Raw genomic sequence first — 14,692 nt, forward strand, 5'->3', positions numbered from 1 at the left:
GGCAGCCGTTAAGTTTGTGTAGTCAAATGTTTTCGAGTTCTGAACTCTTTTTTGGATTCCACGCCTGGGGTCACTAGGGCTGAGAAGTAAGTCCTCTGTAAACATCATTTACTGTCTGGAGTCCTTGCCCTATCACTCAGGGGATGTGCAAAAACAAAAACAAGAGCAAGATTTTAATGGCCTGCCAATCCCCTCCAGCTGTTACCAGCCAACCTCACCTCTAATCCAGCCTGTCTCCTGGCATGGGGCGGCCCAGCGTCCCTGATTCTCAGTTATTGATTTACTCGTGGAGGCTGTAACAGAGATAGAGGCTGGTCCTTCATGAGGAGGGACCGCAGTAATTCATTCTTATACTAGTGCCTGATGTTGGTGGGGAAAAAAACGAACAATAGGTTTTGTTAAATTTATGATAGGCTGTGGGATTCCCCACCCCCCTCTTTTCTCTCTCTCTTGAAAATCACTGTGTTAGTTAAAAGAAGCCTTTACACCAAAGAAAGGATCCATCACAGCTTGAGATCAGAGAATCCTACAGGGAAGAGTTCAGATTGATGGAAGAAGGACTCTGTACTTTTGCTGAGAGGCGGCCTCCCAGCCTGGTTGCCTGTAGCTTGTCATGTGTAATTCTCATCAGTTTTTCCACCTGGACAACTTCTTCTTCTCCCTCAAAGCAGCTCTTTTCACTTGTAAACACTCTATTTTGCCTTTTTTTTTTTTTACACCCTGTGTCTATTTCTGGTGTCCTGGCCTCTTCATCCTCCGTTTCCCATTCACCCTTCCTGACCTTGGGGTCACTCAGTTCCCACACCTCGTTGGGTCCCTTTTGCTGTTCTCGCCAAGTGCCTGCCTGTATTTGTTATCTATGCCAGCCGGTGCCGTTACTTGGAGATTTTTTCATTACTCCTGATGAGAGAGGGAGATGATACTTTCAGTTTTCCTCTTTTCTGTATAAGAGAAAGGGGGGTGGGGGGAGAGACAGACAGAGAGACAGAACGGTACACGCTCGTGGCATGGGATTTTGAGAGAATGGGGGAAAGTTTCCTAACCATTCTCAACTCACTGACATTGAGTTGATTCTCATAGTGACCCTAAGATGAGGCTTTCTACTCCCGTAATTCAGTGGAATTTCCAGACTAAGACAGACTAGAAAGAAAGGGCTGGTGTTCTTCCCCACACCAGTCAGTGGAAACCCTATGGAGCTCAATGGTCCAATCTGACCACTGGGGGCGGTGCAGGGTCAGGCGGCATTTGGGGTCACCAGTAGTCAGGGGCCTGCTTGATAGCATTGAACAACAAATGTGGTAACAATCCATTGATTTGGGGAAGAGATTTTTCCTAGGGGCGGGATGGGCACGAGAACAATCCCCGAGTTTTAGTTGGCTCTTACTGAGTGGCTAAGGGAGGCCCAGAAAGGTGAGTGAGTGAAGGACGATGAAAGCACAATTGGAGCAGACCCACAGCCTCCGAGTCGATTCCAGCTCTCAGTGACCCGCCAGGTAGAACAGAGTCGAACTGCCCCACGGGGTTTCCAAGACGGTTGTTTTTATGCAAGCAGACAGCCAGCCACAGCTTTCTGCCATGGAGCGGCTGGTGGGTTTGAACCATTGACCATTTGGCTAATAGCCTAGCTCCTTAAGATTGAGGCTATCTGCTCTCATAAATGTCTATACCCTTGGGAACCCTCTCTAGAGTTGCCACGAGTCAGGTTGGGACCCAATGGCAGTAGGTGCCTGGCTTTCCTCAAGATTGTTTCTGACGCATTGGAATACAGGGACAGAGCAAAGTCAGAGCTAGAAGTTTGATCTCAGGGTGAAAATGATGATGATAGCTGAAAGGGACAATTACCACAGCTTATCTGAAAAACAGAGAGAGAGAGAGGTGTGCTGAAGGAGGGCATCAGCGAACCCTGCACTCAGTAAATGAATCTCCAAACAGGTCTCTGAAATGGTGAAGGAATCAGGGAGGATCCCAATCAATCTGATTTTCTGTAGGGTGACCTGCAAATCCCAAGAGGGAATGGCTTTGTTTGCTTTTGTTTTTGAGTCCGACAAGGATTCCTTTTCCTGAGGGTGAATCTCTGAAGCAGCAATTCCCTTCAATTCCGGAGCAACAAGGCTTGTGCTTTTATTGCTTTTTTTTAAAATGGATTTAATGGACTGAGTTCATTTAGACAGGGGAGATCAAATGAATGAGTGGAATTAGAATACACATGCATTTGGCCGTCAGTCATTGTCTAAACCACTGGACCACCCAACTTCTTTAATTAAACGACTTTGCAGTCCCTGCATAAAGACTTCAGGGGATAAATTAGTACTTAGTAAGTGCTTTAGAGATGAAAATAATAAGATGAGTAATGAATGAGGATTTTTTCCCCCTTTGAGATGGAAATGGCATATGTTGTGCTTTCCCACTGCACCCTGAGTCACCCAGGCTGACGGACATTGCAGGGCACTTCATCTCTCCAAGAGAAGAGTCAACCAAGAGCCTGGGACCTGCAGTCCTGGTGGGCTTGAATTCGACTTACAAGGCAAAGGAAGGAAGTAAACAGCCATTCACATCCATACAAAGAAATGAATCGCACATATCTGCTGCCTGAAGTCCCAAGTCCTATTTTACAGGAACCAAATGAGCATGATTGTGTTTAAGCATTCATGAAGAGCATCCCTCTCCCAAGAGCACTGGAGAGAAAGTTCACTTTGCCCATCTGGAGGACCCCTCTCCTTTGGTGAATTTCCAGATTTGCTTCCTACCTCCCTACAGCCAACATGAGGAGGAGGCTTATCTGCTCTGAGAATAGAATCCTTTTTCCCCCCTAGTAGGAGGAGCTGAGAGGAAATGTGAGCAAGACCCAGCCATGTCTGCCTTGAGTGAACATGGTCCCGTTTGGACAGGCCCCCCCCAGGCACAAAGACACAAGACCCAAGGAACCACGCCTGTCCCAACTCCGTGGAGGAAGCTTCTTTCTAGCTCCATTCAAATATTTTCTCTTATGAATGAATACTTTTCTTCCCCTGCTTTGCTTTTGACACTGCCGTGGCAATTAGTGATGCCAGACTGTCGGGGGCTGACTAATCACCGATTGCTTGACACGCTCCACAGGGAAGGTGGCATGACCTCGCTGTAAGTTAGGATCAGGGCCGCTGGCTCCAACACTCCTCCCTGCACTGGAAGGTGGCACGGGGGGCGGGGGGCGGGGGGGGAAGCGCCTTTCGACCCTGCCAGTGCCTCCCTCTCAGCCGCACTCCTAAATTGGTCACAGTCGGGAGGATGGCATTCACGGCCTGTCTAGCCGAGTTGGCCCTGATTGAGGCAAGAGTGAAGGCAATGTGAGGACGCTCACAGAGTAGGGGTGGTGGGAGGATGCTTCAGAGGGGAAATGCAGCCCTGCTGCTAGGCCAGGTTCTGCAAAGCATTGGCTAAAATGGCCCACAGTGGGGGGTGGGAGAGAACACGTTCCCCTCTGAAAGACTCAGAGGCAAAGCCCAAGACATCTCAGGGAGTGCACTGGAGAACAGTGACATGTAGCCCAATTCCTGCGGATCTGTATTCCCTGGCCGAGCAGAAGTAGTGATGGCCGCCGTGGACACGCTGTGGCATTAAGCAAAGTGTAACGCTGCTGAGCCACACTTCCTGCTGTCGCCGCCCAGGAGGGGCCCAAGAGGCGTCACCCTGTAGAGGCATGGCAGTATGGTGTGCAGAGGGTTCCCACACCGGACATTTTCCTTTCCCAAGAGAACACACTGCAGCTACAAGAAGGGAAAGAGTTACATAGGGCTGATGCCAACTTGATTTCTGTTGAATATTTAGTATGCTCTCTACAGAGCTGTCTTCGTAGAGTAAGCTGACATATTTTATTTGAAGATTTTTAAAAAAATAAGAGTTTGCCTCACAGGAGCCCAAAGCAGGGTCAGCACAACAGATCAGAATCAATTCAGCAGAGGGGGAAATAAACCTTTGGAATATATTTTGCCTTCCCCGGGCACGTCGCAGGCATTAGTAATAATGGGAACCCTGTCTGTGCATGGAGAGGCAGCATCTACCTCCCAGGCTCCCAGCCATCCTGGCCCTGGGCTGCGTGATATCATGACCTTCGCAGTGGGGGTGAGGAGCCCCGATTCATCATCTCCTAACTTTGTATTGCTATGCACAAGGCCAAAAGATAAATCCAACATTTCCTGTGGAAGACAGCAGGAGGGGGATGGGATGGTGGAGAGGATGGATGGGAAAAGGAGGTCTTCTGCCTTGGAGTATGCCGGTCACATTGGTCACTGTGTTGACCCTTCCTGGAGGGCTGGTGGCATAGCTGGTTACACGCTGGTGGGCTGCTAACAGCAGGTCGTCAGCAGTTCAAAACCACCAGCCGCACTGTAAGAGAAAGACGGGGATTTCTATTTCTGTAAATGGTTACCGTCTCGGAAACCCACAGGGGTGCGTGGGGGGCAGTTCTATCCTGCCCTATGGGGTCACTATGAGTCAGAATCGACTTGATTTCCCCCCCCCAAGTCCACCCTTATGTCACTTTTGATAGCTGTCGGTGGATTGATGGCCTTTGCCCACTTCAGAAAGGACGAGAGGGCAAGGCGCTGTTGCGGGGTCTTCCGCTAGGTTCTTTCGGCTCGCGTTGGGTGGATACAAGCACGAGTTCTGAGACAAACACAGATGTGTCCTGGGGAAATCGGAAGGGTGTGGACTTGCTATCTGAGAGGGCTGGTGCGCCGCTTCCTTTTTTAATGTTAAGACCAGGATGACCGAGGTCCCACGTAGAAATAGTAAAGGACACCCTTTCCCCCCCTTTACCAGTGTAAATCACCCGAGGGAGCTGAAGTCACCACCGGCCACCTCTGCCTTTATTGTGTTCCCCCTTGAAGGAAAGTCCCAGGTAGCACAGTGAGTGTCACTTGAAATATGCTGAATGGCTATTTGGACTTTTCCACCACGCCTTCCCAGCGGCCTCCCTGGACTAGGATGCAGGAGTAGGCCCAGGGACTTGGGCCAGGTCAGCCCCCAGCTAGCAGTGTAACCTGTGGCAAGTCACCTCTGTGGGTCTCCTTCCCTAGCCTTCCCTGCTCTGAGCCTCGGCGAACTCAGTTGACACGTGTTCTTCCACACGAGGTGCTTCGAGACAGCTGCAAACACCGCCTGCCATCTAGAGCCGTTTTCCGGGGGAGGCCACTTTGCAGCGTCAGTCGCTCATTTCCGTTCTAGGCTCTCCCCTCTCCGAAGACAGAACTGGCCAACACAAGAGTTAACAGGATTTAAGCCCCAGAACAAGTTTGGGGAGCTGTCCAGAGTGCTGAACCCCAGCCTCCAGTCACCAAAGCCACCCCAGAGCTTGCTGGCTGTCCAGCTCAAACTCGCGCAGTGCCCGCTCTCCGAGGTCAGCAGTAGTGGGCCCAGAACAGAGGCGGAGCGGAGAGGTTTCCCAAAGCTGAGGCTGGGGCACGAAGCGTGCAAACAGCGAGTGGAATTTCAGAGTACACTGCTCACAGTAGTTCCCAGACCCGTCAGAACTATATTTAGGAGAGTCTGGGAATAGCTCTGCGCGAGTACAATGTCATTCAAATGGATATTAATAGTACTGAGTCTCGGGCCACAGAAACCAGCTCTTCAGTTCCGTATCTACTGTGTATTGTGAAGGAGCAACTTGCGGAGTTTTCGAACGCTTACGAAGAGACAGTGTGCAGTGAGGCTTCTGAAATCCGGTACCACCAATCCCAGGTGGGAAGAGAAATCTCTTTACAGCTTGAACCACATTGTCCAGCTTCCCTGGAGCCTTATGAAGCACTCCCTCACCCCTACCGCCTCCTCTTGCTGATTGATTTCACTCAGGTTCTATCAATCGGTCCCTTTCCCTGTCACTGTTGAGTATATCCATGCTTGCTCAAACCTTCCAGTTTGCCCCAAAAGGAAACCCTTGCACAATGGCTCGACCCCACACCAAGCCACCCCAGTTCACCTTTGCCCTCTTCCACCCCCAAGGGAAAGTTAATCAAATGTTGCTTACTGGGAAGCCGGACCTTGTTCTGGGGAAGCAGAAATGCCTGTCCCACCAACCTCTCTATTATCTCTGTCAATTCCTTTCTCTAGCCTGAGGTCCAGCTTCCCTATTAACATAGACACAACACTTCACTGAAGCTGGAGTCTAAGAAATTTTCTGCTTGGTATGTTTTATGTCCCATTATTATCTTCTCTGCACATCACAGGCCTCTCTGAGGGTACGGGACAATGTGTCTGGTGCCAGGTTTGGGGGAGGGCCTCCCCCCATTAAAAAAGGAGGGAGAGGCAGACTCCTAGAGGAACTCATCCGAAGCTGCTTCCTCTGCCTCCCAGGAGGTCTGGACACCAAGAGTTCTCCCCTGTTCTGGAAACTTCCTTCACATGCTGGGGCTCAGTTGCTGGCCTCCCCAGGACGGCCGTCCCCTTCTCGTGTGGGTCTCCACAGTGCTGCTACGTGGCTGTGCTCTCGCTAAGGGGGCTGGGAGTGGGGAGTGGGATTGATGGGCTTTGCAGTCTTGCCTTTCTGTGGCTCCTTATTTATGGGATGAGACTGGATTCAGGGCCAACATTAATTAGCTCCCACAGTGGATGAGCCAAATCAATCACTCCCCCATCCCAAATCAGCACCACAACAGCCATGGTGATTTAGGTCTTGTTTTCACCAGGTAGGCAAAATCAGAACGGCACATTTGCACATGTAGACTAGTCACAGCAATCAAGACAAATGAATCAAGTATATACAAGTCGTGTGTGTGTGTTCAAAGGGAGGAAGGCTAGGGCAGATGGAACCTGCCTTCACGGTAGCTATGGGCACTGGGAGCTTCCCCAAAGAGTCTCTTCTTGGCCACAGCCCCTTGCGTTAGAGGGTGCATCCAAACCCCCAGTGCAAAGCCCAGGATCTGGTCACAAGTAGAAAGCATTCCCATGGAGCATGGAGGTGAAGGATCTCTTGGCTCTCTGGGTTCCCAGCAGGTGTGGGCAGTCAGCCCCCATGGTGAGTGAATGGCTGAGCATCTCAGGGGAACCCCAGAGGATTCTTGGGCATCTTTAGAACAGAATTGAGAGCGATGACCCAGGGCCCGCTGGCAGCAGGCCTGGGGCACAGTGGAAGCAGGCACCAAGGCAACTCACATTCCCAGGACAGAAGCAGGCTGGCACCGGCAAAGAAAACCTTCCAGCATCTGCTCGACTCCTTCTCAACACCGCCGGCAGCCCCATGCAGAAATGGCTGCGGCGTGACCCCGACGAGGACCCCTAGGGGAAGCTGAGTAGTGAGAGGCAGGGGCAAGGCGAGGGGAATAAGGTGCCCTTGGTGAGCAAGCAGAGGAGGGTGGGGACCCCAAGCGAAGGCCAGCAGAGTGGGCTCTTGTTACCCAAGCCGGATGTGCGCCTGAGGTGCTGCAGGCTTCTTGCAAGCCCACCCCCACTAATAAGCCATTGACCTGGGGTTCCAGCCTGGGCTTGATTGGCTGCACCGTCTGGGGGAACCCCAGGGGCCTTGTGGCTTAATGGGAAGAAATCCTCCTCATTTTCTCCACAATTGTTTTCTCCTTTCCTCTAGCACGACAGTGATCAAATTAGCAAGCTGCTTTTCCTCTAAGGAAATGTGTCCCCTGGTTCCCGGAGGCACCGCCCCTTTGCCTGTCTGATGGGTTTAGGAAGGGAAGGCGGATGTGCGTGTGTGGCGCCTTTCCTCCATCCTTCCCCTCTTCCCCAGAGGGTCTCTTCCACTTGGAGGGGCCACTCAACCCACATGGAGCGCGGCTGGTGTGGGTGGATGCTGGAGTTTCAGCTGCAGGAAGCCTGGCAGGTGGCCGCGTACACACTGCTGCCCACGGTGGCCCCGCTGCTCAGGCTGTGGGTGGGACACTTGAGGGGCTTCATGCTGCTGTCCCTCTGGATGTGCAAGTGCTCCAGGCGCCAGCGCTCCCAGCTCTTCCGAAACTCCAGCTGGACCTTCCTCGGGAAAAGGAGGGAAGCAAGAGCCATCATGCAAAGCCCCTGCCCACAGACTGGCCCCGCGATGACGTTAGCGGGGAAGGGAGCAGGGAGAAAAACCCAGTGCATTGTATTAGGAGACACAAGTCAAGGCCTCCGGGCACCTAAATTAATATCCCAATAAAATTGTTTATTGTTGTCTCCTCTTTTCTGCCTCTCCTCAGAGAGAGGAGGAGAGAGAGATGGACATGATGACCTCATTGGTCTTTTCCATCTCTAAACTCTGCGATTCAGCTAAGTACCTTTTCCCATCCATCACCGTGCTATTCAGCGGAGGAGAACGAGGAGGGGAGAGGCATGCCAGGTAGCAGGGGATGGGGAGGAAGAGAAGGGAAGAGACGCTGACTCTGGAGAGCACTCTTCTACTCCCTGAGCCCCTCAGGGCACCCACCTCAGACCCTCCTAACCCTGCCCACTTGCTTTCATCCTGGCCCCTTGCTGGGGAGGAAGCAGTGCCTGGGACTAGTCATGATGGGGGGATGCAGCCAGGGGATTCTCAGTCTAGATCTGAATGACGACCATCCAGGGAGACTCTGGGGGTGACTATGAGGGTGCACCCAGATGAGCTCAGTCACCCCAGATCCCTGCTGGACTGCTGTCTGGCTTGACACACCAGGAAGAGCTTCGGGAACCAGACTGTCAGGGCAGAAAGATCTAAGTCCCAGGCATGTGGCAGATCCTGCCACTTGAAGGCTTGTGGCAGCACTGTGGCTCTCTGGGATGGCCAGAGAGTCTCATACATGGCTTATACATGGCAACCCTGCTCGGTGTCACCTCTGGTGTCCTAGTGGTCAGCAGTTCGAAACCACCAGCCACTCCTCGGGAGAAAGACCAGGCTTCTATCCTCATAAAGAGTTACAGACTCGAAAATCCACAGGAGGTAGTTCTCCCCTGTACCATGAGTCTGCATCGACTTGATGGCAGTGAGTTTGATTTCGAATCTTTTGGCACCTGCTTCTCAAGTTCAAAGGGGTCCAGAGTGCTCCCACAGGGTTGCTAACCCATGACCTTCCCTCACTGGATTGCCAGGCCTGGACTCACCCTCCCAGGCTTCCCGTTCTCCCCAGCTGCCAGGCAGCCAGCTGCCAGCAGCCACAGGTGAGTGGCCTGCAGCCAGTGCCCACCCCTGCCCCCACCCCAGCAGCCCTGTGCAACAACGCCCCCCAGGAGAGTTGCCATCCATCTCTCAGAACCCAGCGTGACGCCTGGCACAGCCGCATGCCTTCCCTTAAAAGAACTTTGCTCTGTGCTGAGATTGCCCAACGCCTGCTTACCAGGACAGCCCCAGTGCCGTGGGGCAGCCTCACCTCTCCCAGGCTTGGGTGGGGGCTGGGAGGCTGGACAGACCCCACCTGTACCCCCTTCCCCCTGCCCCCATTGGTGTCAGCTCCCTGTCCTGCAGAGTGTGCAGCCACTCCGGCCTCACTGCCCTTCAACGAGGGGGCTGTGGTGGGGGGATGAACTGAGGCCCGTCCGCGGGAAGCCGCCTGGGTGGCTGAGGAGACTTCACAGTCAGAAATGGGACAGAGCTGGGTCTTCTCAGAGTGCTGACATATTGCGTCCAGTTTCTGCCCTGGGCTCCCTCAGCACTTAGCCTGGGTCTCTGCTGTGGCCCAGTGATCACAGTGATCAAGCAGCATTCATCCAGCGCTTGCCACATACCAAGCAGCTCCCATCACACAACGCCGACTCACAGCAAAGCCCCGGGACGGGGCAGAAATTTCCCCTGTGGGTTTCAGAAGCAGACAGTCCCTTTTTAGCCACTCCCTTGGACTGGCTGGTGTTTTCGAACCGCTGGCCTTGGGGCTAGCAGCCTAGGGTGTAACCCACTCTGCCACCAGGGCTCCTTCCATGGGGGAGCTTCATGAGCTTCCCATCCACACGATGAAATAGCTCCTGCTATTATTTCCCACGTAGAGCCACAGTGTCCTCGTGGGCTACGCGTGGGGCTGCTGACTGCAAGGTCAGCAGCTCCAAACCGCCAGCCGCCCCTTGGGAGAAAGACGAGGCTTTCTACTCCCATAGAGTTATAGTCGGGGGTGGGGGACAGAGACAAGGCAGCGGAGGCTGGAGAGAAACGGGGAGCTAATAATGAGTACAAGAAAGAAGAACACGTGCTACCATTGACTGGGGCGCTGACTGTGCAACTCTATTGAATAGGATTGAACTACTGACTTTCCTGATGTGAATTCTCTGCCTTTAAAGGAAAAAGACTTATGGTCTTGGAACTGCACAGGGGAAGTACCTCCCCCCCGCCAGCCCCATGGGCTCAATGGCAGCAACTTAAATGCAAATGCGGAGAAAACCGAGGCACAGAGGATTGAAGCCTTTGTCTGGGTCTCTCAGCATAGACAGAGTGCAGCGTGGGATTCTTGCCTTCCATGCGGGAGACCCAAGTTCGATTCCTGGTTCCTGCACCTCCTGCACAGCCACCACCCATCCCTTCCTGGAGAGTCGTTGTGATGCTGGACAAGCAGGTTTCAGCTGCGCTTCCAGACACAGACAGACTAGAGGGAAAGGCCTGGCACCCAAGGAAAACCCTGGGGTTCACAAGGTCCCACCTGCAATCCAGTGTGAGGATCGGGCTCATTCCATCACGCACGGGGCACCAAGAGCTGTGGTGGACCAGTCAGGATTTGAACCACATCCGCCCTGACCTCAATGCTGGTCTCCTAAAGACTGGCCTTCTGTCCTCCAAGGGCTGTTGGTGCTTGCTCACACCTGCTGTGTTTCCCCCTCCCTCAGCAGGGAGCACCAGGAGGACTGGATCCACACCTCAGTGAAGTCTCTCTGTCCCAGCAAGGTCAGCAGTTCAAAAGCACCAGCTGCTCTTTGGGGGAAAGACAGGGTGGGCTTTCTACTCCCGTAAAGAGTGACATTCTCAGAAATTCACAGGAGCTGTTCGAATAACGGAGTCCTGTCCTCGGGGGTCGCTGTGAGAAGTCAGCATGGGCTCGATGGCCGTGAGTCTGGTTTTGGTTTGGGGTGCCTAGCATAGCACCCAGCAGGCCCCGGAGTTTCAATGAGCCGAGTGAATGAATGAGTATGTAACATTGGGTTCTTTCTATGACTGACTTATTAGCTATAACTTCAAAGACAATGGCATGGGGCCTGGACCCTGGGTCCTTCAGTCAGGCACATCCTTATAGAAAATTCCATGCGATTTGCACCCCCTTCCTGCCTTCAGAGGTCTGCAGTTCAGCCAATGTTTCCCAGGTACTCCTTCTGCCCAGTGTGGGCTGATTCAGTAAGACACACACACCTCTGTTCATATTTGGGGAGGCAAAGTGACTTCCCCAGAGCACACCGCTGAATAGTGGCAGAGCGGACCCAGGCACTCAGGACCCCTGAGTCAATGAGCCTGGGTCTCCAGCTGTGGTGGGAGGCCAGGAGGTACAGTAAACCCATCTCCAGGTCTCTCCCATGCCTGTCATCACTCTTCGGCTGCCCCCAGCAGCCGGGGAGGCCCTTGGCAGCCACTAGAGACCAGTGACAGGGCCATCTATTCTCCTCAGGTCACAAGTATCTGGCGTTGCTATGGCAACCCCTTGGGAACAGAGGCCTCGGCCCAGGAGTCACGTGTGCGGCGACATGTCCGTCCTTGTGCCTGGAGGAGTCAGGGCAGGAGAGAAGTTGAGTGGGTTTATGGGAACCAGTAATAGACCCCAAGGCAGCAGCCCTCAGGGAGGGAGAGGCAGACTGGACTGTAGGCAGCTCTGGCCAGAGAGGTCGAGGTATTTTCCAAGGGCCGAGCAAGGTACCGGGCCTCAGCCTGCCTCCTTCGAAAGTGGGGCCAGCCTGGGAGTGGTGGGGGAGCGAGTAGTGCCTGGACTCTGAGAAACAGAATCAGGAGAGGGTCGGAGACGGGCTCTGTGCAGGTGCAGCACCTGGGGCAGGTGCATCCTGGTGGGATGGAGGGTGAATGTGTTGCTGACAGCGCGGCTTTGAGGGAGAGGGAAAGAGGAGGAGGGAAAATGAGGCTCAGGGGCCTACGGGGTGAGGAGGTAGCAGAGCAGAGCTGCCTTCTTTCCCCACAGCCCTAGTGGGACACAGGCTGCCCTGACTCCCTCTCAGAGCCGGACCTGCCTCCCTCTCAGAGCCGGAGCCGCAGGACAAAGATGCTGTGGATGCTTACGGCTGTGTAGCACATCACCTCCTGGCTGGGAGCAGTTCCTGAAGGGAGTGACTTTCCCTGCCCCTAGGGACCCATGGATCCTGTATTTCAACCTATGCAGCCATTAGCAAAGGCACTCTTTGAGGGGAGCCGGCCTCCAGGGAGAACTGGGATGGTGTAGGCTGTTCCTTGGATTGAGGACCAGCCTGTTGCCTAAGCGTCCTTTGTTTTAGGGTCCTGGCCTCCAAGCTGAGCCTGGCAGGGCCTCTACAACCTGCCCAGGGGCAGTTATTACAGACCACCCTTTGCCTGGCGTTGCCTCCACCTCCCCACTCGCTAGCTCACCCACCCCCTCTAGTTCTGAATTGTTGGTGCTGTGCGCCCTGGACTCAATCCCAACACACAGTGACCACGTCCAAGGAGCTCTGGTGGCACAGTGGGTTAAGCCTTGGGCCACTGCCCGACAAGTGAGTGGTTCAAACCCACCAGCTGTGTCTCGGGAGAAATACGGGGCGCTCTGTTTGTGTCAAGAACTACAGCCTGGGAAATCCTATGGAACACTATCACTCTGTCCGACAGGGTCATGAGGATTGGACTCCACTCCCCGGGAGTTCCGCTGGAGGTGGTGACCCTATAGGAGAGAGAAGAACTTCCCAAAAGGGTCTCACCAGCCGAAATCTGCAGGAGTGGATCACCGCCCCTTCTCTCTCTCTCTGAATCACAGGTGCATTTGAACTGCTGACCTTTCAGTTAGCAACCAAACGCTCAACCATCATGCCCCTAGGCTTTCTCATAACTGCTATTAGCAAGCAAAGCAAAGAAAAACACGGCCAACAAGTTCCAACTCACAGCCACCCTACAGGGCAAATTAGAACTGCCCCTCTGGTTTCCCAGTCTGGATGGAGACAGACTGTCTCATCTTGCTCCTGCAGAGAGGCAGGTGGGTGTGAACTGCCAAATTTTTTGGTTAGCAGTTGAGTGCTCATTCACTCCATCCCAGAACTCCTTGCTCTTAGTTTAAACACCTTCAAGTAAGCAGTTTATCCATTTAAGTTCACGGAAGCTTTGTCTAAGAAGTCTGTGCATAGAAAACAGAATCTGAAGGGGGCTTCCAAAAGCTCGCGGAACGTGGAATCAAAAGGTAACAGCGTTACCTTCATTAAATCTTTTTTTGGACAAGATACAAGCTCCGATTGAGGGCACCGTGAAGTGAGGGATTGGGGCTTCAGCTGTCTGGACTGCGCAGCCAATGGCAAGAGCAAGCCGCCTCTGGGGCCGCCCGCACAGCCCCTCCTCCGGCCTTACCTCGTTGTTGACAAAGCAGTACAGGATGGCCACCATCAGCCCCTGGAAGCAGAGGGGGCAAGTCAGCAGAGGGGAGCCCTGCAGGCAGACCCTGCTCTGAAGCTTTTAGGGCTCCAGTCCCAACACCCCTCCCTTCCTCACATTGGAAGGGCCAGGCAGACCGGAGATGGTGGGGTGGAGGGGGGTGTTAGAGGCTCCTTCTCATTTCCTTCCTGGAGGAAGCAGAGCAGAGGGCCCCCTGCTCAGGCCCTGTGAAACCTGTGCATGTGGCGGTCTGATGGGATGAAGACCACTGGCCCCCACAGCCCCAGTTAGCTCCTCCTCAGTAGACCCAATCCTCTGGAATTGTGTTTGTTTTTAGCTCTTCATGTGTTTGTGCCTATGTGCACACACGCAACGGCCCATCACCCCACCGGAGGGGCTGGGATCCATTTCTCAATTGGTTTCTACCCCGATTGGCTCTGGCACTCCCTCCACATGGTGTCCACCGGGGAGGAGGTCCAGTCTTGGAACGAGGGGACCCTGCAAGTATTGGAGCCTCGGTTTTTTCATCCCTGGGGGATAACCCCGCCACCTCCTGGGGTTCTCTGAGGACTGAAAGTGGGTAAGACACATGGTGGGTGCACACCTCTCCCCCCCCCACTCTCCCACCCATACCCCCTCCCCCCGAGTGGCTTAATAAGCAGCAGCAGGCTGGCTGCTCACATGCTTCACTGGCCTGGGAGGTGGGGCACCTGGTGACACTAGTTCTGGTTCGGTTCCAACCATGTGACCCGGGCCAGCTGCCTGCTGCAGGCCGCCCTCTGGCCCACCCTGCCTCCGGGGTTTCCCAAGCTCCCTCCATGACGTCACCTGGAAGGAGGTGAAGGAGAGCTCTGTGAAGAGCTTGATGAAGCGCAGCGTGCCCCGGGCGTGCTCGTCCATCACGAAGGCAAAGATGACCTCGTGGGTCCCCAGTAGGGGGATGAGTGTCAGCGTGGACTTGGCAAGTCTGGAAGGCAGAGGAGATGCCATGCTCTACTCCCTCCCTAGAAGCCTTTGGCACCTAGGCCAGGGACACCGTCCTACTTCAAATACTTGGTACAGGCTGCCTGGAGGGGAGGAAGTCAGAGATCAAGACCCCCCTCCACCTCCCACAAGCTCAGGGGGCTGCCCAGGAGCAGTGATGAGGGGAGACCTTGCTCGCTAGGTCAGGTGGGGGGAGGGGGTGCATAAATTCAGTGCCGGAGATCTTGCTTTATTGTTGAAAGGAGGGGTTGAGGGCCCCCAGCAAACCAGTGC

At 54.0% G+C, this 14,692-nt stretch overlaps 1 protein-coding gene across 1 annotated transcript in view; it reads right to left on the bottom strand.

The window, feature by feature from the left end:
* Positions 1–7,782: 7,782 nt before the first annotated feature.
* The window catches only part of GLP1R (glucagon like peptide 1 receptor), a 44,977-nt gene continuing 38,067 nt past the window's right edge, over positions 7,783–14,692 (bottom strand). Inside the window, exons 11-13 of the mRNA XM_075554112.1 lie at positions 14,264–14,402; positions 13,412–13,453; positions 7,783–7,950 (exon numbers count right to left, since the gene is read on the bottom strand). Coding sequence (XP_075410227.1) covers positions 7,783–7,950; positions 13,412–13,453; positions 14,264–14,402 — 349 coding nt within the window. The remainder of the gene's footprint in view (positions 7,951–13,411; positions 13,454–14,263; positions 14,403–14,692) is intronic.

The sequence above is a fragment of the Tenrec ecaudatus genome, chromosome 7 (genome assembly GCF_050624435.1).
Source record: "Tenrec ecaudatus isolate mTenEca1 chromosome 7, mTenEca1.hap1, whole genome shotgun sequence".
NCBI classification, from domain to species: domain Eukaryota; kingdom Metazoa; phylum Chordata; class Mammalia; order Afrosoricida; family Tenrecidae; genus Tenrec; species Tenrec ecaudatus.